The sequence below is a fragment of the Alligator sinensis genome, unplaced genomic scaffold (genome assembly GCF_000455745.1).
Source record: "Alligator sinensis unplaced genomic scaffold, ASM45574v1 scaffold301_2, whole genome shotgun sequence".
Taxonomy (NCBI): domain Eukaryota; kingdom Metazoa; phylum Chordata; order Crocodylia; family Alligatoridae; genus Alligator; species Alligator sinensis.
In genome coordinates, this window is record NW_005841874.1 from 2,224,225 (window position 1) to 2,248,483 (window position 24,259).

General features: G+C 42.9%; 1 protein-coding gene across 1 annotated transcript in view; it reads right to left on the reverse strand.

The window, feature by feature from the left end:
• Positions 1-24,259, reverse strand: part of ATP11B (ATPase phospholipid transporting 11B (putative)) — a 114,890-nt gene that overhangs the window by 73,882 nt on the left and 16,749 nt on the right. The window contains exon 2 of the mRNA XM_025195918.1: positions 1,133-1,249. Coding sequence (XP_025051703.1) covers positions 1,133-1,249 — 117 coding nt within the window. The remainder of the gene's footprint in view (positions 1-1,132; positions 1,250-24,259) is intronic.

Below are 24,259 nucleotides of genomic sequence, written 5' to 3' on the forward strand. Positions count from 1 at the left end.
AACCTCTTAATCATTGTTCCTTTTTCTTTCCCCAACCCTGCTTGTCTGTCTCTGCAGCATAACTAGTTCTTTCTTGTGGAGGACCTGGAAATCAGGACTGGCCTAAACAGAGAAGCTGCCATGCTACAGCAGTGGCAACTAAAAACTTTCCTGCCTCACTGCACCTTCCTCCAGCCTCCTGAGCCAATCAGCTGTTTGTTAGGTAAGGATGCCAGTCAATTAGGACATCCTTTCCCCATCAGTTACACTTACATACCTATGGCCAGCATGCACTAAGGAATGGATACATGCAGCTCGACATCCTTCACACTGATGTGCACTTTACACTTTTGGGGCATGGCTACTCCATGGATTCTATTCTCTCCAGTCCTATGTTTAAATGTATGCAGGTGATGCACATAGCACTGTGAAGAACCTGGTTAGAGGCCTCCCCTACATATTACAGGTATCGTGCAATTAAAGAGACCCTGCAACAAATGGGGCTCTTGGCTCGCACAGCTGGGACCGAGAGACCCCCACAACTGACAGGACTCCTGGTTCTGGCTGTGCCCTGATAGTTGTGGGGCTCTCAGCCCCAGCTGCAAATGACGGGTGGCTGGGACCAAGACTCCCATCGGTCGCAGGGCGTCTTGGCCCTGGCTGCGCGTAACTCCCAGCTATGAGAGCCTGCTTCTTATCAATTATGTTCCCCTGCAGTGGCAATAAGGCATGATTGGATCTCATAGGCAATCCCACAATCACGCCTTCTGCCATGCACATGTAGCACAGCAGGAGGCATGATTAGATGGATCATGCATTCAATCCAATGCCTTTATGTGCACGTGTAGAGGGAGCCAAAGACTTCCCTCTTTTTCTGCTGGATTTTGCTTAAATGTTGGTCAGCCTGTAATTAGGTGGAGGTTTCTTGGATGGGGTAGGGAAACCAGAGACCTGAAGAACGGGTCTAGTATTTTTAATTTGGGTTCATTTGCAGTTTTAAATGTTGTACAGGTGCTTTGAGACTAATGAGAAACATCATATAAATAAAAAAAGAAATACAACTACATATTAGATGTATAGATTCTCCATGACGTCTTAAGTGACATGCAATCTGTATCAGGCAATTTGGACAAAGTATACTGATTGTCTTTACCTTTGATGATATGATTCTATTATCTGCAAATTTCTGAGGAACGTAATGGCCATGCTGGGGAAAATGGTTGGCTATATAAATAGTTCGTGTATCACTTTGATGCGGTGGGTCAAAACCCTAAAAGACAGAAGAGTAAAAAGCAGATGATCAACAAGAGATATTTTACAAAAAAGTTATAGTTTGATCAGAAATAGCTTATAAAATTCTGATAATCCTTAAATTGAAACAGTATCCAAATTTTACCAAGAATCTTACCTTTCATTAGCAGGTTGGCCTTTAATGGCACCTAATTACATTTTGAATAATGTATATGTTCTTTCAACCTTCACTTTGGCTAGAGAATTTTGAGAGATCCAACACAAACAAATCTAACTGTGTATGTGTACTCATTCCTTCTGGATGTGTCAGAAAAAACCTCAAATATCAAGGAGGAAGGAGACCACTTGTAAGTTGTGCAAACAGAGGGTGAAAGTTACTGCCTCGTTGGTAAAACCAGAGGAGAGCAAGTCTGAGCAGGAAATTTGGTTCAGTGTGGGTACAAATAAGGAAGAGATGAGCAAGAATGGAGATGAAAGCATAGCAGGATATTACAGACATTTATAGCTTCACTTTGGAAAACTATAAGAAATAACTGAATTTCAAGGGAAAGATTAAACAAACAAGAGGTACCGTTATGCCATACTACAATTCAGGTTTGGAAAAAGTCTTACTGGTAGGGGAGGGGAAAAAAAGACCCAAAAAACAAACCAACAGCCAGACATTCCTCTCCTTTCCAAAAGAAATACAGAAGTTTCTGCCTCAAATAGCAGCTCTGTCTACAGTCACATTATTTACTCTTCAACATTCTCCATTTTTACTACAAATCCAAGTCTACCAACTGCCCTACTGCTTCTGCAAGCACTGCTGACAGAGCTATAGACAAGTTGCAGACATTTTGAATAGTGCTGTATAGATTCATCCTTAAAGTGTGGTTTATAAAAATTCTGATAATTCTTAAATTAATCCTTAATCTATAATGCTGCTCTGCAAAGTCCTCGACAAACAGCAGACTTCCCAGTCAAACATTTGACTCTACTTCTGATGCTGCTGTTGTAAAACTACACCTAGTATCTGCTGCTATCCTAGCTTTGGTGAATCGTCAGAAAAGTATGCTAGGTACTTCACTATAAAGCATGCTAGGCAGTTCCTTTTTCTTGGCCCTTACTGCAATGGTTGTTCCACTAAACTGGGCATGAACCTGTTCCGGAAGCCTGCTGCAAGACTGATCCTGGATAACTGAAATACCGCAGGGGGTACAATTGCATGCCAGAATCATTTCCTTTCTGCATGCAGAACTTAACACAATTTTCACTAGCTCATTATTCTGATGACAAATTAGGCATAGAGAAACAGCAACCACTCTGATGGAAGAAAATTAAGCATGTTTTCAAAGATGGGGTGGTCCCATGCTAAAATGTGAAAGGAAACCACAAATAGTGGAGGTTTGATCAATTTGCATTCAGAAGTTGCAAACTGAAAGTTTAGGGGTAAGAAAAGAACCAGGGGAAAGGTTGGTCAAAACTGTTTTATCCGCTGAGGTCAGACAGCTCTGGTTAATTCTCCAAGGGACTGGTTCTTAGCCTCAGTTCAGCTATGCTTTAAATTTGTCTTCAGAGGTTATGGACAGGTGAATATTAGGGCTGTGAGAAGTTTCGACAGCACATTGAGTTGGAGGAGACTCGGCTTGATTTGGGGGCCAAATCCGAATTGAATCAGGAGACCCATGAAAAGGTCCGAATTGAATCAGAAGCCTCTGAATCAATTTGGAGATTCGGGCAGTCCTCGCTCGCCACTGCAGGGAGCTGGACCCGGGCTCCATGCCGGTAAGTAGGGGCAGGGGGGCTCAAGGAGGGGGAAGGGGACCATGGGGGGACCCCCACCAGGCCCCGTTGCCGCACCCGGCCCCGGCACTTTAAAAAATAAAAAAGCCGGCTGCAGCAGTGGTGATTGGGGCCTCTGAGGGCTTGTGGCAGAGCCCCCCCCGCACAGTGCGGGGTAGTGGGAGGCAGCAGTGATTGCCCCCCCACCTTCCTGGCACCCGTGTAGCTTGGCAGGGTGAGCAGCGTGGCTCATCAGGGTGTCATGTGCTGTCCCAGAGCTGCGGCAGCTCCAGCAGTCACCTCCTGGAGCCCGGCAGTGCTCAGCCCAAATGACCCCAGCTCCTGGACAGTGCAGGGAGCCCTGCACAGTGCGGGGTAGTGGGAGGCAGCAGTGATTGCCCCCCCACCTTCCTGGCACCCGTGTAGCTTGGCAGGGTGAGCAGCGTGGCTCATCAGGGTGTCATGTGCTGTCCCAGAGCTGCGGCAGCTCCAGCAGTCACCTCCTGGAGCCCGGCAGTGCTCAGCCCAAATGACCCCAGCTCCTGGACAGTGCAGGGAGCCCTGTGGCGCCCTGCCAAGCTGCACTGTACCCACGTGATGCGACAGCTGCTGTGTGAGAGCCAGGCAGGGGAGGCCGATCCCTGCTGCCTCCCATTGCCCTGCACTTTGTGGAGGGGCTCTGCCACAAGCCCTCAGAGGCCCCGATTGCTGTTGCTGCAGCTGGTGACTGCAGGACTTAAAAAAAAAAAAGGTGCTGGGGCCAGGCAGGGAGTCATGGGGGAAGGCTGGAGAGTCGGTTGGGAGAGGGGCCCTGCTCACCGCCAGCATGCCCTCGCCGCTGCCGCCACCTGTTCGATTTAGAGGAGATTCGGCCTGATTTGGTAGCCAAATCTCCGAATCCAAATGAGCCGTATCGACTTACTGTCCCTCCAAATCCGAATAGAATACTTGCTGCTTCGCACAGGAGTGGTGGATACCTAGTAGATAACTGCTTGACAACGAAAGGACTAGGGTTACTGGTAATTATTTCTTCTTCAAAAATCTCCACTCTTAAGAATCTCTGGGAGCTTCTTCTCTCTGGAAGAACCTCTTCACTGAGAGGCTTACTAGATGTAAGAGCTCTAAACTTCAGCAAGCCTTAGTGTCAAGGAAGATAACGCTAGAGAGGTTTTTGCCATCATGCTTTAGGCTTCAGTCAATTCTGGCCCTACCAACTCAACGTCAGACTTAGCTGGATGAGCAATGCCTTAGAGAATTTCTACATCAACTTTTCCAGATCCTCAGCACTGGCTGCTTAGAAAGAAAACTGAAAATCAAGTCCAACAAAGGAAGGCTGAAGCAGTTCTTCCAGTCTCTTTCAGTCTGAGAGAGAGCAAACTGCAGTGAAGATTATGCCCTTTACCACAAGCACTGTGATATCCAGGGACCTGGGTTTTCCGTTTGCTGTGTGTGGCAGGGCACCTTGGTGCCTGACACTTTAAGGGCCTGAGCAGGCTGTAAGGCAGCCTGCAGGTGACTGCAGAGCCAATCAGGTAGTCACATGAAAGCCAGTAAGCCGCCTGATTGGAGCTGGGCTGCGGAGCCTCAGCATAAGAGCAGGCCCTGAGAGGCACAACTGGCAGCTGCTGCAAGGATGCTGCCGAGTTAACAGGGCCCAGCCAGAGCTCCTCTGCTCCCAGGTACCTCTGGAGATTCAGGGTTGGGACTACAGGGAAGGAGGAGGTACCTAGGGTCTCTGTGGGGTCCCAAGCCCCAGAGAGAAGGCTTTGGGCCTAAGGAGAGCCTAGGAAGGGTCTTATAGCTCATGGGCCTACACAGGGGCTAGGCAAGCCCCTGATTAGAACTGGCATGGGTGAGGCCAGGGGCTCACGTAAGCCCAGCTGAGTGAAGGGCTGCCTCATGTAGGACCTCTGGGGCTCTGGACAAGCCCTGTGAGGGACAGGTTTATGGCGGTCCCCAGAGAGGGACCCTTGTGGAATACGAGGGTCAGCTGTTGTGGCACTGAGGCCAGGGAATCATGACTGGTTCAGGCTGGGACCAGGGCCTGAGTGGCTGAAGGGCAAGCATGCCTACAGTGAGGGGCAGGCCAGGGCTGCAGAGAGCTATCTGGCACCCAGACTTGCCTGGAGGTGGGGCCAGAGCCTAGAGAGACATGGTAAAGGGGAGGTTGGAGTTGTGTAGTACAGCCTTGGCATCAGGGCACAGAATGGGCAGCCCCCCGCCTAGAAACAAGTTCGTATTATATCACAACAGAGACAAGGCAGGTGGGCGGATTGCCCTAGACAGCTCTGTGATTGCCAAGGCATAAATACATAACCGCAGGGCCTGGCTAGGGAGTGGGATGAGGGCATGGGTGGCTTGTTTGGGGAGGGGGGTGGGGTTCCCTGCTGCTGCACACACACTCCTAGGAAAGGGGGGAATATGCCCCCCCAGATCTATGCATGGGGCAGGGGAGTATACAGGCTGCCCACTGTGGGCTCAGGGCTCCCCACCCTGCTGCCCTCCCTCCAAGGCCTCTGCGGCCCAGGAGGCAGGACCCAGTGCAGGAGGGGAGAGCAGGGCAGGCAGGCTTTGTGGCACCACCGAGAGCCCCATGCTGGCCACATGTTCACAACTCTGCGCCACTGCCCCACTGCTGCTGGGTGGGAAGGGGGCACCTTGCCATGGTGGCGCAGCTCCCAGCAGCACCAAGCCTGCCCACCCTGCTCTGCCCTCCTGCACTGGGTCCTGCCTGCTGGGTTGCAGAGGCCCCAGGAGGCAAGCAGCAGGGTGTGGAACCCCGAGCCCACAGTGGGCTCTGCTCTTGGCAGTCAGGACTTGGGTGCTGCTGGGGTAGAGGGCAGTGGGAAGGGGGCTGCCAGCCCTGGCCCAGGTCTCTCAGTCCTGCTGGCTGGGGGGCCCATCTGGCAGGACCGGGGAGGGGATCAGGGGGCTGTGGGTTGCGAGTGAAGGGCACCAGCAGGGCTGGGGGGTTGGGGAGTGAGGAACACTGGCAGGGCCAGGAGGTTGGGTGGGGAGTAATGGGCACTGGCAAGGCCACGGGGCTGTGGGTGGGGAGAAGAGCACTGGCAGGGCCCAGCGGGCTCTGGCCTGGAGCGAGGAGCACCAACACCCTGAGTGGGGAACAGGACAGAGCTGCGGATGGCTTGTCTGGGGGTTGAATCTCTGCTGCTGCATGCACTCCTGGGAAGGCACGGGGGGCACATGCCCTGCCGGTTTGTATTCACAGCAGAGGTGGACGCGGGCTGCCCACTGCGGGCTTGGGTTCCCTGCCCTACTGTCCTCCCTCCGGGCCTGTGTGGCCCAGCAGGGAGGACCCAGCATGGCAGGGAGGCTCAATCCTGCTGCCACAAGCCTCACGCTGCTATGGGGCAGCAGCAGGGGTGGTGGCATGCAGTTGCACCCCTCAGCTGCCAGGCAGGCAGGGGGTGCCTTGCCATGGCAATGTGGAGCTCCTGGTGGCAGCACGAGCCTCCCTGCCTAGCCCTGTTCTGCCTTGCTGCACCAGGTCCCACCTGCTGGGCTGTGAAGGCCCCCAGGGAGACCACAGTGGGCACCCATCCCCCACCCAACAGACTCCGCTCTGGCTGTGCTGCCCATGGGGAAGGGGGAGCCAGGCTCCATGCTCCATCCTGCCACAACAGCTGCTGCCTCCCACAGGCAGCAGGGGGCTACCCTGTAGCCCTGGCAGCTGGGGGCCCTCTCCAGCAGGGCTGGGGGGTGCCAGGAGTTGTGGGTGGCGAGTAAGGGGCACATGCACAACTGGAAACAGAGGGATGTAACAGTTAATGAGCTCATAACCAGTGGAAACAATCAAACAAACAACTAAAAACAACTTTAGAAACAAGTTAACAAGACCAAACTCAGAAAATACACAACAAAGTGAATCTTGAAGGTAAACTGCAAATGTCTATTGGGCAGGACAAGCAATGCAGCACTAAAAATATACAAACACCTGGAACCTGGCTTTTTTTTTCCCCCCAGTATTCTACGGATCCCCAGACTGTGCCATATGCTTATCACTTTCTCTATTAGGCTTCTCTCTCTTTCTAGAAAGTGTGAGGTAAATATTCCAAGGCTTTGCCAGCAATACAGAGATCATTAAAGAAATTGAATTAATCTGTTTTGTCAGTTGTATAGACAATAAAGCAGGCTTCTGTAGTAAGTCAACTCAAGGAGAATTCCTTACTTATGCAGACCTGTCCCCTTCAGGCCTTACTGATCTATGAATTTCTTTATGAATAACAATGTTAAGTACTATGAAAACTGTCACATTACATTGTTCTAAGTACTTGACAAAAACCAATAGAGGTATCTATTTGTATTACATCTGCAAGAATGAAATAAGATTTCAAGCACAATATTTGTGATGGGCAATCTGATAAACATAGGCGCAACAAATCCTAGATAAGAGAGAGAGATTTAAGTTTTATATGCTCTGTTAATACAAAAACATCCTATTAAAAGGAAAACTACTCCATTTCTGGTATTAGTAATATTTAGCATTCATGAAGAGTTTTTCATTCAAGGATCTAAAACATTTGACAAGAAAGTGGGTAAACAACGATAAAAAATATGAACCGCTTGTCAGATTATTAATGGTGCTAAACAGTAATTTACAAACCAAACCTGATGTGTACCACATGGAACTTACAATATAATTCAAGAAGACATGCAGCAAGATAATACAGAAATGAAGGGGAAAGAATAAAAGACAGATGGTATTACAAAGAGGTTTGAAGGAGAATAAACTTTTGACAGACAAGTAGTGGGAGCTGTTCTTGTCATAGTGTTCACCATGAAAGAAGGTAGGAAGATAAGATTGGAATAACGAGACAAAAGGAGCAGTTAGGAGAATGGAGTTGAAAGATATACCAGGCAAGAAAGAGGAAAAAATTATTAACCTTTTAAAGAAGAGTGTAAAAAGTAGTACATTTGAGGTGATAAAATATAGCTCACTGATGAAGAGTCTCTTGTAGAAACACTGACAGAGAACATAAAATAAAAGAATGTTTTTAGTACCAGAATTTAGAGGACTGGAAGCTGCAAATCATGATTTCTTGGCTTGTTTGTAAAGAAAACAATAAGTAAAATGTTATGTTCAGCAATGAAAGATTTGGGGGAGGAAAAAAAAAACAAAAAAAACAACATTCTCTGGTTAATACACCAGGTATACATGGAACTTTTTGACCTTGGAAAGTGTCCAGCACTCACAAAAACACAGGTGCTTTCCATACCTAAAAGCCCTGCGTGTCTGCTCTGAAGAAATTACATGTAAAAAAAAAAAAAAAAAAGACTAAGACAGATGGAGGGTAAGGGAAAGCAGAACAAGCAGGGCCTATAACTGGCAAAATCATGATTGAAAGACATTTTAAAATCATGGTATTAGCTCAGGGTTGGGTGGAAGATTTTGAATACACTGAACACAAGTTTACTCACATTTTCAAAGCTACAAAAGGGCGTTTCGGCACCTAACAGCTCACAGCACTGCTTTTGATAAACTTTCCCACAATACTTGCATGTGATTCACACTATATGGGTACCTCTCAGTTCAGAATTAGCACTCTATTTTACAGATGGGGAATGGAGATACAAAAATATTTAAAACCCAATTTTGAGAGTAAATGTACATGTTCGTGAGTATTCTCACCGAGTCAGCAAGACTTTTTTTTAAGTAGGTAAAAGAGGCACATGCACAAGTGCAGTATCAAGGTCTCAGGGACTTCCCTAAGGTGACACTAGGCAATGTAAATCTGAACTAGAGTGAAGCCAGACCTCTCAAGTACTATTCTTCAGCTTAAGTCACCAGCCAATTGTTTATTACGTTACAACCATGCCATTACATAATTATTTGTAGGCACTGTAACCAAGCACATTGTCAGAAGAGATTTTATTTAACTGCGTCCCTATTCAGATATTGATGTGTAATAGAGGTCCCAGGACTGTGAACGGTAGAAATTAGATTTCTGTTGCTATCAAGCCATTTAATTTTGTTCCTAACCATATGCATGAAGCTGGCTCTACAATAAAACTAAATTTACTGAATGGAGTAGTTCAGCTCATCTGTCTAGGGCAGGGTAGGTAACCCCCCAGCGCAGGTGCCAGAGCATGGCACGCAAAGGCATTCTGCTTGGCACGTGTGCTTGGGGGCAGACAGTGGGGAAGGGGCCAAGGCTGCACTGCCACAACAAGGATTGGGCCCTTCGTGGCTCCCCTGCCATCCGGCCCTGGCACACCAACATCTTACACGACAAGTTTGTGGGTGTTTTTAGCATTCTGTCCAAAAACAAGGCCGACCCCTGGTCTAGGGTAAGCACTATTCCTATCACTAAGGTACAAGCTGGTCAAGAGATGCAGAGAACACACTACTCCTTTTTAACTGCAGCTAGTAAAGTCCTCTCCACACATTAGGATCGCCCCAATATTTTTATTCCGCATCTCAACTTCAACAGAGGTTTCTGCAGCTAAGTAACATGAAATGAGGCTTCTTCATTTAAGTTCACGCTATTATGAGAGATCCATTGTCATCCATACCTTCTTGAAGTTATTGCAGTAAATATATTTTCTACCTTACAAGCAGAAGTCTCTGATTTCAGAATCAACTTAGTTACAGATGCTTAATTTCAAAGCTTACTACATCCTTAAGACTTTTCAACTGGGTGAACCAGATAAATGTGGCTCCCTCCTCCCCCCTCTGCACGAAAATAAGAAGTTAGGACCGGGGATAAACAGAATAACAATAAAAATCCCTTTTATACCTTCTTTGCAAGCACAAAAGCCTAAATATTTTAGCCCCCGCTGAGCCTTCCTACTGATTTTTATGCCATGGAAAGGGCATTACCTAGCACTAAAATACAGGTCACTTGATTTCTTTTCACGTCCACATGTTGAATTCAGCTTGTATTGAATTCAAGGGCATTACAGCCAGTTTTCAGAGAGAAATTAAACCAAATAATACTGTCAATGTAAGTACAGCAAAATGCAAACAACAAATCATGCCAATTTACAAAACACGAGCCAAAGATGTACAACTTTAAAAACCAATAAGAATGTTATTTATCACTCTTTAGTAATTTTAAAAAAAACTTTTGGTTGCTTTCACCATGCAACTCAGAGTAGATCTATGAAACCAAAACTAAGTAAAGAAACAAAATGTTTCTTCTTTAGCAGTATTTACTGTAACTGCAATATACCTTATTAAAAATAAAAGCAGGTGTAATTTCAGACTCGGGGTTTAACCGAACACCACCTCACAGAACTAGCTGTTCTCTTAGGCCCTACAGAAGATTTCATCCTTTCAAGGGTGCCCAGTCCAGCCCATGAAATAGGTGCCAGAATCAGAGACTACATGCCAGATCCTCAGCTCAAGTAAACTCATCAAAGCTTCAGTGAAGTCGGTGGCAACCAAGCATTTGTCTTCTGAATCCTATCCTTGGCTCCATCATCCACTGGTTCTGAGTTTAGACATCACAATATCTCTGGTGCTTTTGTTTTTCTTTATGAGCCATTCCCACCTTTATAAAGCATTTAGTCCAAAATAGTCTTATTCCCAAGCTCCTCTCTGCCTTTCCATAGAGGGGAACTTTCATTCACCGCCCTCTTGTGCCCACCGCTACGAGTTTGAGAGCCAGCTTCATTAAGAGGCTAGGAAGAGGTGCTAAGAGTGACAGTTTTTATTTTGGGAGCTGAACAGCTGTCTCTTTACAAAGTCCAAGAGCCTCTTCACTAATGAAACCAGAGCAAAGTCAGCAGTAAAAACAGCTTCTCACTGTTCCCAGCCACCTAGGCCAAATTTGGGGAGAAACAAGGTACAGGCTCTCACATCCCACTTCCTGATTTCAGGAAGCTTGTAAGTCAAAAAAACATTTCATGGTGTGCGGGCCAGGCGCGAGCCGGGCCCTTTTTCGTGCTGCACACAGGCTGTGGCCAGCAGCCCGGGCACGCGGGGTCAGAGAGAGGGGCGCGACAAGCTAGAATTAGGCACAGACTCGTAGCGGTAGTTTTGAAGATTGTTTACTTACACCGAGATGGCAGTGGTGTAGGCTGGAAAACTTGCTTGAGTTGCGGTTACAGACAAAGACAACACGTACGGTCACGTGGAGTTTGCTAGGCTCCATGGAAACAGAGCTCCGGATGCTCTGGGTGAGCACGCCGCCAAAATCGGACTCGTAGATACGTCTTATAATTTTTATCGCTCGAAGACGGGAAGAGGTGGGCGATGGATCAAGTCGCCAAGCTCCTCTGCATCTCACACAGGGGTCTTTACTTCCCTGCCGTGTACCCAGTCCCCACGAGATGGATGTGGAGTCCTCTTCGGCTTGGGCGGAAACTGCTCAAGCGTCTTATACGGCTAACAGGCCAATCGCTAGCCGCCACGTGGGAATAATTTAGAACTAGCCAATAGCGGGACACAAATTTGCATGCGGGTGGCGGGAACTCTTTTGCACCGTGCATTTCTCTTGCAACTTGAGCAATGCACCCTGCAAAAGAAGTTGCAAATAGGCGAGAAACTCGTCCCTGCACCGGAGTTTTCCCCCCCCCCCAGCAGGCAACCAACTGCTGTGGGGTTGGTTTTTGACTGCAGAGCTCATCTCAGACAGAAACCATGCCTCACAACTGCATGCTGCATTTCAGTCACACAGAGAGGTGATTTCAGTCATAATCAAGAGGAGAAATCAGAATTTAACTCCCATTCAAGTACTTACACAGTCTTATGAAAATTTTACACTGGTGCTGGGTAAGCAATACTGAGAGACGTATATGGTAACTTAAAAAGAGGGAAAGGATGAAAAGCTGTTTACAATGAAAACTATGCAACAAGGGACTGCCCTCTTTTATCTGGCAAGTGCAAACCAAGAAAATCAATAAAGTCATGTTACCCACTCAGCCACAAGTTTCTGGGATACACAAGGGTATCCACTGCTAAACCGTCATACTCTTAAATCCTACCTACGTGCTATTATTAAGGAAGTTTAATTCATAGCAGCATTTCACAATTAAACAGAACACATGCTGTACAACACAGCCAACTGAAAAGGCAGATATCCGTCATCTTTTCAGCAGTGACTAGTGAGATGCATGATCAAAGAATGTCACAACACACCAGTGGCCATTTCAAGCTTAATCTTATAATAAACACAGGAAAATTCATGGATCAGCTGCACTGCTTATGATCTGCATAACTACCATGTGAGACACAAGTAACACACCACTTATTTTATTACCAATAAGAAATTTAAGTGTGCAATTCTTCTGCTCATCACTCACATTTCTGCAGAAAAGATACAAGACTATGATCTGCTGAGAAAAAGAAACAAGACAATTATGAAACTTTACGTATAACCGAATTTTCTAGTAGATGAAGAAAGAAAGACAGAAAGAAAGAAAGAAAGAAAGAAAGAAAGAAAGAAAGAAAGAAAGAAAGAAAGAAAGAAAGAAAGAAAGAAAGAAGAAAACAGTCTTATCTGGAACCTCTTCCGCTACTCAAAAACTGTGGATAACAAATCTAGCTGACGAAAGAGATACTTCATGGGGTCTTTCAACACCATGGCTGGAAACTATGCAATGCTTTTCTATCAAAAGATACTGATACACAGGACAAACTTGCAGAGGCCTGTGCACATTCCTACTCAAACAGCAAGCCAATAATTAGCACAGTGAAATGACTGGAAGAAAGTCAAACACAGTTTGCAATAGCAAAGGTACCATAAAAGAAGGAGCAAGCTTTCTTGCAGCAATTTTAAGCATAGCTTTAACTACAAAAAGTATAAAGACCCCCAGATACCCTCAGGTTTAGATGCTGCCAGACAAATTTGTTCCTGCTCTTTGAAAGATCTGCACCAACAAATTTAAAAAGAAAGAAAACAATAGTTAAACTAATATGTACTCTTTCTGCAATTTCCTCTTCCTCCCTTCCATTTCTATAGTTGCTTACCACAAATTGTGGTAACCAGCTCATACTTCCATCTCATTAGACAAATATGATCAGAGCAAATGAGTGTCATGATGAGTGAACAAAGGTATTCCAGGAAGTGAGTGAAAATACCCTAGAGAAACTTCTTTTTAGCAAAATTGGAATGATTTCCTAAAATTAACCTCAAAAGATTTCCTCCCCCCCCCCACACCCACCCCTCTTTCTGTGGAGTGCTTCAGTAGTACTCCATAGTACTCCCATTTTCTTGTGGCATTTTCTCCATAGAACTGATTCATGACAGATATGACAGAATCTTGAAGAAAAGGAAGGGAAAAATACCTGGAATAACAGCAGATGAACTGTCAGAAAGTTGCCAAATTGTGCCTCTGCATACATGCTCCCATGTTGATTACAAGGGGGATATATTAATTACCACTAAAAATAAATGAGTGAAGTCTCTTAAAAATAAAAAAAGTACTCAATTATCCATAATCCATTTCTCATGCATTGGTTACAAAAGGATACTTAACCAAAATACAGATTTGAAAACGATTTATTTTGTTAATCAAAACAAACAATAGAGATAATTAAACAGTAGTGTTTACACATTTAAATTCAATTAAAAAGTATCAATAAATAACATACAGGGTCTTCATAAAGTCTTTGTGCACTTTTAAACTTTAATAACTTAGGTTGTAGGTATAATAGAAACAATCTGTAAATGGCACTTAAAAGCAAATTGTGTGCCACTCTGCTCTGAATGTACAAGTTCCTAAATGACGGTTTCCCAGAAAAGTGGATAGGCAGACGTGAACCAATTGCTTGGCCACCTCGTTCACCTGACCTGTTGCCGTTGGACTTCTTTTTATGGGGACGTGTTAAAAGTGTGGTTTACTTGTCAAAACCACATCCTTTGGTGGAACTTAGGGCTAGGATCACCAATGCAATTAGTGCAGTAACTCAAGAATAACTGGGAAATGTTTTCAAGGAGTTGGAAGATCAGATTGAGCACTGCATCATAAGGGATGGTGGTTACGTTGAGGTCTAGCATTGTATACTCTACATGTCCTAAAATTTTAATATATTTGCTTTTAAATGCCATTTACAGATTGTTTCTATCATACCTACCGCCTAAGTTATTAAAGTTTAAAAGTGTACAAGGACTTTATGAAGACCCTGTATCTAGTGTACCTTTTTTGTACTTAGTCATGGTGTTGGAATCTAATCAATTTATAAAAGTGTCAAATCTATTCAACTTCTTCAATAGTTTGCTCTAAACATGTAACTATGTCTTCTTCATACTGGTCTCTATCAATCTGCAATCAAGTCTGCAGGCCTATATACAGGATACCACAAACAAAAGGCAGTCTACAGTTAAAATTTAATCCATTCCTTTAAACAGATCATTTCTGTAAAAGTGTCTTCACAATTCTCACCTCCATCTAGGTCCTCTTATTCTACTTCAGTATATTTACTAGTTAAGTCTGTCCTAACCCAGTGGAAGAGAACAGAATACTTGCAATGAAATGAGACTTCTAGTAGGAGAAGATTGAAGAGGAAGAGCAAGTCTTAGCTTCAAGGGAACTTTTGACAAGAGTCCAATGTATGCTGGATAAATCCCTTACCATGAGACATGGCGGATTCAAAAATAGAACTTCATAGAGTTTACAACCTTAACAATGAAGTGCAGTTCTGAGTTCATACACTTTAGATTGCAAAATCCAGTCTTAGTCCAACAGGTCAATGTAGTGTAGTGGCTTAATCACAGAAATAGAAAACAAGACACCTTAAAGATCTATATATTAGTGTATTAATATTACAGTAATATGTTTCGTTTCTGAGTTCTGGCAAATCATTATCCTCCCTTTCTCCTTCTGCAACATCATCAACTTCCCTCCCAGGCATGATAGTAGATTCAGGTATAAAGATTTCCAGAAGTGATTAGAGATCCTTGGATGTTCATCTTGAAGCTTTCCAAACCTCTTATTTTCAGAAATTGATAAATATGCACAGTACCAACAATCAACAGACATTTTTAACTCTGTTGTCCAGAGTGTATAAAGAACTTGGAAGATCAAAAATATAGTTATAATTGTTTGTGGAGAAATACATGATTTTTTTAGAAACTAGAGGTGCGCCGATACATCAGTCCAATACTGGATCGGCACTGATATAAAGAAAATTGATCGCATCGGAAATCAGCCTAATGTGGCTGATAATTTGGCTGATAAATGTCCATGCATGCACTCGGCCGTGGCATACCATGCAGGCAGTGAGGAGCACAGCCCAGCAGCTTGCAGAGCTGCATGCAGCTGGTAAGTCTGTTGTGGTGGAAGGGAAGGGCAGGGAAGGGGCATGAGGGAGCAGATCAACATCCCTCGCAGTGAGGGAGTGAGTGGGGCAGGTGCTGCTCAGCCAGGATGGGGTGGGGCAGGGTGGGGCACAGGATGGAGATGTGGCTCATGGCGGGGGGGCAGCTCCCACTGCTGTGTGCACCCCGGGAGGGCATGGCCGATTTCCGATACAACTATTATAAACACCTATATACTTATATAATAACCCCTATTATAAATACTATATACATATATAATATTGCAGAAGTCAGCAACCTCTGGCCCATGGAGCCTTTTGATCCAGTCCACGGACATGGGGCTCCATCAGCAGTCATTTTCCGCATACCATTGCTACTTTCCCCCTGCGTTGGCATGGCAAAAGTGCCTGTTGTCACTGCTTTTTCCTGCACCTGGCACTGCTTTTCCAGAGGGCTCAGGAAAGTGGCAGTGGTGGGTGCTTTCCTCATGCAAGTGGAGGAGGTGGGGATGAGGAAGTAGCAGTGATGGCTGGGTCCTAATGTTCACCTGCTCCCTGCTGGTCCACCTGCAGCCGTTAAAGGTTGCTGAGCCCTGTATTAGTGTGCTTGTGCGCTCTCTCCCCCTCTAAGTGCCAAAAGAAAAAAAAATTCTCTTTCAACCTCTCTCTCATGTACCTGGAATATTTGTTCTGACTTACAAAATCCAATCTTGTTCTCTTCATACATCAGGTTTAACTAGTCCCTCGTGTGTTGAGAGTCAAAGAAGGAAAATTTCCATAGAGACAATTCAAATCTGTACTGCAACACAAACCTTTCTTCTCATTTAAAAACCAGAAGTAAATGACACGTTCTTTTCTTACAAAAAAACGATATCACATTAAAATTTCACGTTTATCTTGTTGAGTCGATGAACATACAGCCAAGAGGTGTGTATGCACTTCTGCATTTTACTTTACTTGTATATTTACTTACAAAGTGACACGGTCACTGCTACAAGTAAACATTCACTCCCTCGCTTCAATGACATCCGGAACGAATATCCAGTAACCGTAACTATAAACTTTTTACTACATACCATGCCATAGGGCATTCTTACAAAGAATCTATGAATAAGATCAATGGACTCAAAGAAAATCAGTTTTGGAACTGCCATTTCCAACCTTTTGCCACATAATTTACCTTACTTGGATTTAGTGGCTTGCTCTGGCAAAAAAAACAAACATTTAATTGGATTTTCCCTCTGTCTGAAAAAGAGCACTGAAAATCTGACCCAGATAAGAACTGGCCAAGATCTATTCCCAAAAACAGAAGAGCTTTAAAAATTTAGAAAATACCTTAGTGGAATCTGCACCGACAGTTATTGCTCAACACAATGCACAGAAAATGAGTTTAGTTAACACTTAAAATGACCCAGCTCTTCCTTTCAACATGTTCTAATAAACAATGTACTGTGACCTAACACGATAGCTCAGAGGCTATTTTATTCTTTATAGCAGCATGCCATTTATCCCAGGTATTTTAATTCAGCATTTCAGCCATGATATGAATATCGATGCAATGCACTACTTTCAAATGTGTATATGTACAATTTCCTCCTTAAGGCATGCTAAGCTTAACTTGCTTTGGCATTTTGTGACCATCTTTTTTTTCCATACTGCTCTCTAAATATGTTGAGAAACAAGCAACTCTACACAGAAAATGAACACCTAATTAAAATGTGCACAAGAAATAGTACTAATCGTATAATGGCACACACAAATACAATCACAGTTTTGTGCTACAAGAGTTTCTCAGTAATTAAATATTATGCTGAAATGTAGATACTACAGATGTTACATTGCAACATGAATTTTGATATACAATACATAATGTCTTTCAAAATATCTGAAGAAAAATTACTGCTTAAGGGTTGGGCTCTTACTGCTAAAAACTGTGGTTCTTTCAATATTTTAGATCCTTATTAAAATAGAAACAAAGCTTCTTCCATATTTTCTGTAAGGAAACATTATTTTGGCAGAGAAATAAACAATGAAAAACTTTATCCTCGGTACAATGCCTCCAAATCACTATCTTCCTTATTCCAAAGTTCCCTTTCCCATAATCATTCCTCTTGAAGAAAACACAACTAAAAGCACTCTTAAATCACAGCAACTTCGAGACTAGGTACATGCATTTTAAAAAGTGATTACATTGTTATTATTACGTATTTTCCATCCTTGCAACAGCAGCCTATGCTATGGTTTAGGATTTTTCCTTGAAAACCACTGAAGAGGAGGGGAGGGTAAGAAATAAAAATACTGAGTTTACATAAAAGAACGCAGCTTCACTGTGAATGTCACCTGTGCTTTGCTAGAAGAGATGACCTTGCATTTCCAAAAGTGCTTTGTCAAATTAATTCTGTTACTGCTCTTATCTCCTGGCTTTCAGATCTTCACACAAACAATTAAAGGATTTTTTTATCTTTTCGAAGACTCTGCTACAGATACCACATTCTTAGAGACATGGTTATAAAAACAGGTTCATGACTATAGAACATGACAGCAGAATTAACAAAAAAATAACAGGCCACAAGTAATTCACCCCTGAACGCCACAAGTCAGCAGACTTTTAATGTAGTGAAAAAGAAAAAAAAAATCGTGTTTTATTTGCCCACTGCTAGAAAAACTGCCCACTCCTCAACAAGGAGAAATGCAAAGTGCTGCACCTAGGGAGGAAAAATGTTCAGCACACCTACAGCCTAGGAAATGACCTGCTGGGTGGCACGGAAGTGGAAAGGGATCTTGGAGTCCTAGTGGACTCCAAGATGAACATGAGTCGGCAGTGTGACGAAGCCATCAGAAAAGCCAATGGCACTTTATCGTGCATCAGCAGATGCATGACGAATAGGTCCAAGGAGGTGATACTTCTCCTCTATCGGGCGCTGGTCAGACCGCAGTTGGAGTACTGCATGCAATTCTGGGCGCCGCACTTCAAGAGGGATGCAGATAACCTGGAGAGGGTCCAGAGAAGGGCCACTCGTATGGTTAAGGGCCTGCAGAGCAAGCCCTACGAGGAGAGACTAGAGAAACTGGATCTATTCAGCCTCCGCAAGAGAAGGTTGAGAGGCAACCTTGTGGCTGCCTATAAGTTCATCACGGGGGCACAGAAGGGAATTGGTGAGGATTTATTCACCAAGGCGCCCCCGGGGGTTACAAGAAATAATGGCCACAAGCTAGCAGAGAGCAGATTTAGATTGGACATTAGGAAGAACTTCTTCACAGTTCGAGTGGCCAAGGTCTGGAACGGGCTCCCAAGGGAGGTGGTGCTCTCCCCCCCTACCCTGGGGGTCTTCAAGAGGAGGTTAGATGAGTATCTAGCTGGGGTCATCTAGACCCAGCGCTCTTTCCTGCTTATGCAGGGGGTCGGACTCGATGATCTATTGAGGTCCCTTCCGACCCTAGCATCTATGAAAATGAAATACAAAAAAATCCAGCTACAGGCAGAATTCATGTCCTATAGAATTCAGTCTTCCCATCCAATGATCAGGGAAAGCACAATAAGAAGAATGCCCACCTGTAATTTTTAACATGCTGTAATCCTATTACAGTTCTGGATATGTTAAGATATTAAGCTAACATACATTTTACATTCTTTGAGTCGCATACATTCCTGAAAGATGCTCCTCTGATGTTGTGCTTCAACGTACCTAAAGCACACAAACAACTGAGTAAAAATCTTGTCTCTAGATTTTTGTTGCAAGAGCAAATTAGAATTCACTGCATCAGGTTCTCAAAAAATAAGAAGAGTTTGTTACGGGACCTGGACATACAAGATTGTCTTTAACTGATGGACATTGCAAAGGCTTTCTGACAGCAGCATAAATGCCTTGCCTGGTTTAGCAACCAGGCAGGACTGACCAAGCACCCATATATCATGCACAAGAAATAATTTCCATTGTTACACCTTTTTTATTTATCCTCAAATAATCCTGTAAATTTGAACATATTGTTTGTAAGTTTGCTACCAATGGCTAACCCAGTTGGGTACTGAGTGTTTCCCACCCCCCCCTTCCCAGTCTCCACCACACAGAAAGCCTTCCATTTTAAAGAACTGGAACAACACTCCAGATCCAGCAGAACAAAAAAGAGCATGTTATTTTCAGGGCAGGTTATGATGTAAGCCTGCCAACCTAACAGTTACCCTTTCATTTTCTACTTTCTGTTGCTGTTGTTGTTATTGGTAGTAGTATTAGTAGTATTATTAGAATGGTCTATTTTTTTCTTTTCAAGGTACACAGTCATTTTTTTGCTCTATTTCCATATGATACTCCAACTATTCCTTTCCTCATTTTGCAAGAATCTCATAGATTTAGCTCTTCACACCCACATTCAGGACCCTTGAAACCTACAGAATTTGGGACTCTACAAGAGCAAGTGATATCACACAAGGGGCTTCTTAAAAGCAAGCAATAAAAGTCACCCTGTAATTTCTTTTTATTATATGCCATCTCTTATCAATATGCCATTTATTTAGATTGTAAATTCCTTGTGACAAACACAAGAGCCTCTAATCTAGCTGCAAAATATCAGACCGACTTCTGGTGACATCTGTGTGCTCCTACGTGGCTGTAGCCAGATGGGGGCTTTTTGGCACTTGCACAGTATAAATAGTCACTACTGATAAGTTATATAATATTTCTGTTACTGCCAAGTCAAAATGTTTGAACAAGAGGTAAATTTAAGCCAGTACTGCCTTTAAAAAAGTACTAAAACTGGGATTTCAAATTTACTTTTTCTGGGATTTGCAGCTGCCATTGGCAACAATTTATCACTTTCCCAACTTGTGAAGTTAGCAGCAAATCTGCCCGAATAATGCATAGATACTACTATAAATTATTAATTGTTCATAAAATTGTAAACTAACTCCTCTCCAACCAACTAATTTCACATTGAAACCACTTATAATTCATTCTTCCTGGCGTGAAGTGCACAGACCAGGATGCAAGAATGAAGACTTCCTTGGGAAAGCTATATTTTTGGTGAATTGTTCAACAACAACAAAATATAATATGAATTCTGAAAGAAAAACCAGTATGAGGATAGCACTGGATTAATGCAAAAAAACCTAGCTCCTGAAACCAGGGTTTTAATCATAAACATCATCTATCTTATAGTCATAAGCTCACAGTGCTGATCACAGAAGTCAAAACCAATAACACCTGGCACAATTAGAAACTTAGAGTAGAGTCATGGCTAGAACAAAAGATGGAACAAGGGATTTTTAAACAATTAAAACAGATCTGTAAAATGCTTCTCTATTTTCCAACAATTAAAACAGATCTGTAAAATGCTTCTCTCTGTTCCGTCTTTCCAATTTCATCAGTTTTAAGTTTTCTTTTTAAAGACAACTTCATGACAGCGACTGTTTCACTGTGCTCTGATACTCGGTCTAAATTAAGAATGTAACTTTCATGAAATGGGATTTAAAAAAAAGGCATACACAAGACCGGCAACGGATAGTTTGGTATGGAGCAGACAGCTGGCTGAAGACTGCACCACCACTGCAGGCTTCTGGTACACACTGTACTGAGAACAAATATATTGGTCATCAGCAGTACAAACAATACAAGAGAACTGAGATGGAGAAAAGACCTAAAGTTCAACTTTTGATTAAAAAACTAATTCAGCAGGTAACAGAAAGCCTTTACGGACAGACACACATTCAGAGTCTCTTGTGTGTGGAGATCCACGAGGAGTCTCCAAGTTGGTTTTATAGCGCTCTCAGTTCCCACCTGTCCTGACCTCAACACAATTAGTTCAGCTTCCGGGCTGCTGTAACATTACAACAGTTGGTACATCTGAATCGGAGGAAGTCTCAGCTGAAACATTGCAGGCAGCTTCCTGTCCTTTCGCACAGGAAGCACATAGAGGCCAGAACATCTGGCCCACAGATCAGCAAGAAAAACCTAAGAATTGTGTTGCATTAATTTGACGATGTCAGAGCTGAAGGATTCTTAATAAAAGCAAGACCATTCCAACAAAGTATCCATGACACAGAAAAAAAATGATACAAGAGAAAAGACCATAATTAAATTACTAAAAATGATACAGTGGTATCAATATACAAGCCTTTTGACGCCGAAATAAGAAAACGCTATTCATCTTTCAAGCATTTCAGACTAGATGCAAGTTACTACAAAACTCTTTTCACCTCACTCACAAATCTTAAGAGAACCCAATACTTAAAACAAAATAAATCTCTTTACAGGGTCCTATCTCCATTCTGCCCAAGGCTTCTCTCCCATGAAGCCCAATCCAACGATAAATAGAAAATACCTTTGCCTTCTCATAATTACCAATATCAAAACAAGTCTCTGATCATCCTACAACTTCCACTTTCAAGAGCATGGAAAAGGTTAAAATATTTTAACCTGGCAGTAAGTATAATCACCATTCACCATTTCATATTCTGCATATAAACCTATTCCTCTAGAGCACTGAGTGCATTTTGTCTTTGACTTTTCAATATTCTTCCAGGGCAGGTTGAGCCTTGATACTTGTATCGCATAGTATCAATAACATTGTCATGTCACAAGGGTATTCAAGTTTCCTAAAGGCAGAAACAAAATATTCTGCCAAATGCAGTGCTCTGGTAGATATGCCACTCTTAATTATGCCTTACAAAAAGATTGTTCATTCCTGTAGGTCTTAGCCTCTTCACTAGATCTTCTGTTAGATAGCTTCATTTTGTTCCTTTGAATAATGTAAAGGTATAATGACTGGAGCAAATCAAGATCTCCATGAATAGTAGCTACAGAGGAGACGCAGAGATCTTTCCGCATTCAAAAGCACTAACAATTTGTAGATAAGTGAACAATGTTTACAATCATGTGTCTGCAAGGTCCCATGAAGCACTATGTAGTTTTCCGAGATTTTCTTTCAAGGCAGCTTAATGGAATTATCACAAGTTAGCGTGCTTTTCAGCTGGTGACTGCAGAGTGACTTAAATTCCACCAGTAATTGGAATTTGTCATTCTACATAGTGTTACAGACCTCCCAGGCCACATGTGGTGGGATGAGCTAAAACAGTACTCGCTCACTGACTATAAAGGCCTTCAGCCAAATAACTTTGTCTTCATATGCCTGCTACTTTATAGTGAAAACAACAATGTTTTGATGATATGATACCTCGCCCATCCAGACCAGGTCAAAACTAGACCTTTCCTGGAAAAAAAACAGCATATGCATGCATGTGTGTGAAGAAGACAGACTACAGAAAAACAGAGTTCCTATTCTGCGTGTGAGGATTTTGGCCATGGAAGGGAGATTCCTTTTACAAAGCCATTCAGTTGACTGAAAATTTGTAACATGATTTCTTCCTAGATGTATCCCAGGGTCAAGGGCATCCTCTCAGTCATTCCTTTAGTTCAAAATCAGAATTAAGAGTAAACATAGTTGTGTACAATTACTATCTGATGGGGCACACTGCATCCACAAGTTCACCTTCTATTCAATTTCAGGTTAAACAAAAGCAAATATCTTAGGTGATAAACTTAGATTTTTATACACAAACACCATTTCTGAGGTCTACTACATACCAACCAAAGATTAATGATCATATCATTCCAGAAACTGCCAGGGAAGAAATATCAACAGGTTCATGGCTTTTACCCACTGACCCAGTGGACAGTATTAGCATATGCAGTTAAAAGAAAAAATCTTTTAAGTCAGCTCCATCAAAATTAGAATAGTATCTCTAATAAGCTGAATGACCTATTTCCTGCCTCTAAATTTCTCTAAAAAAAAAATGTGAATTGCAGTGCTTTATTGAAGACACTGCAAATCCCCCCTGACGAACCATAACATACTTTTGGTTTTAAAGAGCCATCATTACTGTGAACCAGCAAAGTGGCTTATTACTGTGTTAATACAGCTTCCTAATAACTGCTGTTTACTTACTTGGCTGCATTTCTCAGCAGTTGGCTGCACCTCTGATATTACACAATCCTTGACAAATGCACTTGTCTATTCTTTTTATGAAATCTCAAAATCAGAATTGCTAAGTCCTCCAGTTATCTTCTGTTTGACTGCACCCAAGATTCCCAGAGACCCCAATACCCTAACACCTTTTGATTGTGCTAGTCCTACATCTACCACTATACCCTACTAACAGCTGAATTAGTAAATCTAGAATAAATCTAGACACTGCCTTCATTGCTAAGTGTAAAACATTCGGAAGCTTGTGAGGCACTATACAGCAATCAATATAACATCTGTTTGAAGGGACACTGCATTTAAGAAATTAAATATTACTCTAAATAATAAACAAGCCTGTTTGCAGACTGGATTGTTCTCTCCTTTTCTGCAAATGGTTTTATGCTAATTGCTTTTTGTTAATAAATCTGTTTATACATATTGATGCTTGTTTTTCATGTGCATTAGGATGGTAACAATATCAGTATGCAGCATAATGAAAGATAACATTCACTCCTTGAAAGAACAGACACACACTGGAGCAGCTACAGTTTTCATGGTGCTGAATTCTAATAAGTTAGCTATACAGCATGTAAACATGCTGTGGTATTTGGCATTTTTAAGTTATTGTTTTTTTCCCTTGTTCCTTTATTTAAAAAAATAATTTAGCGTTTGATTTTTTTTCCATCTGCCATATTCTTAGCCCCTCTGCCCCTCCCCACAAACGACTGCTAACTTCTATTTATGGCTTCTCCATTGGGAGCCCTACCAGTACCAGAGATCCAAGTCCGTTATTTAGCTATATAGTAAGACAGACCTTCACAAACAAAATGAGGCAAGGACACTGCTCAGAGAAATTTCAATCTAATCCTTCAACTGCTTATCGGGTCCAATCAGCACCTCTCAAATGCATCCATTTCACTTCCTTTACCCTTCTCTTGCATCTCAGCACAAACCTATCTTTCCACTGTTTTCCCTTTCAACACAGATTCCTGATAACATGAAGATGTGACTGTGTATTTCACCAATAACTATATGAAGCATTAGAAATTGTATTATTTAAAAAAAAAAGTGCGACACTTGGGTTTTTCT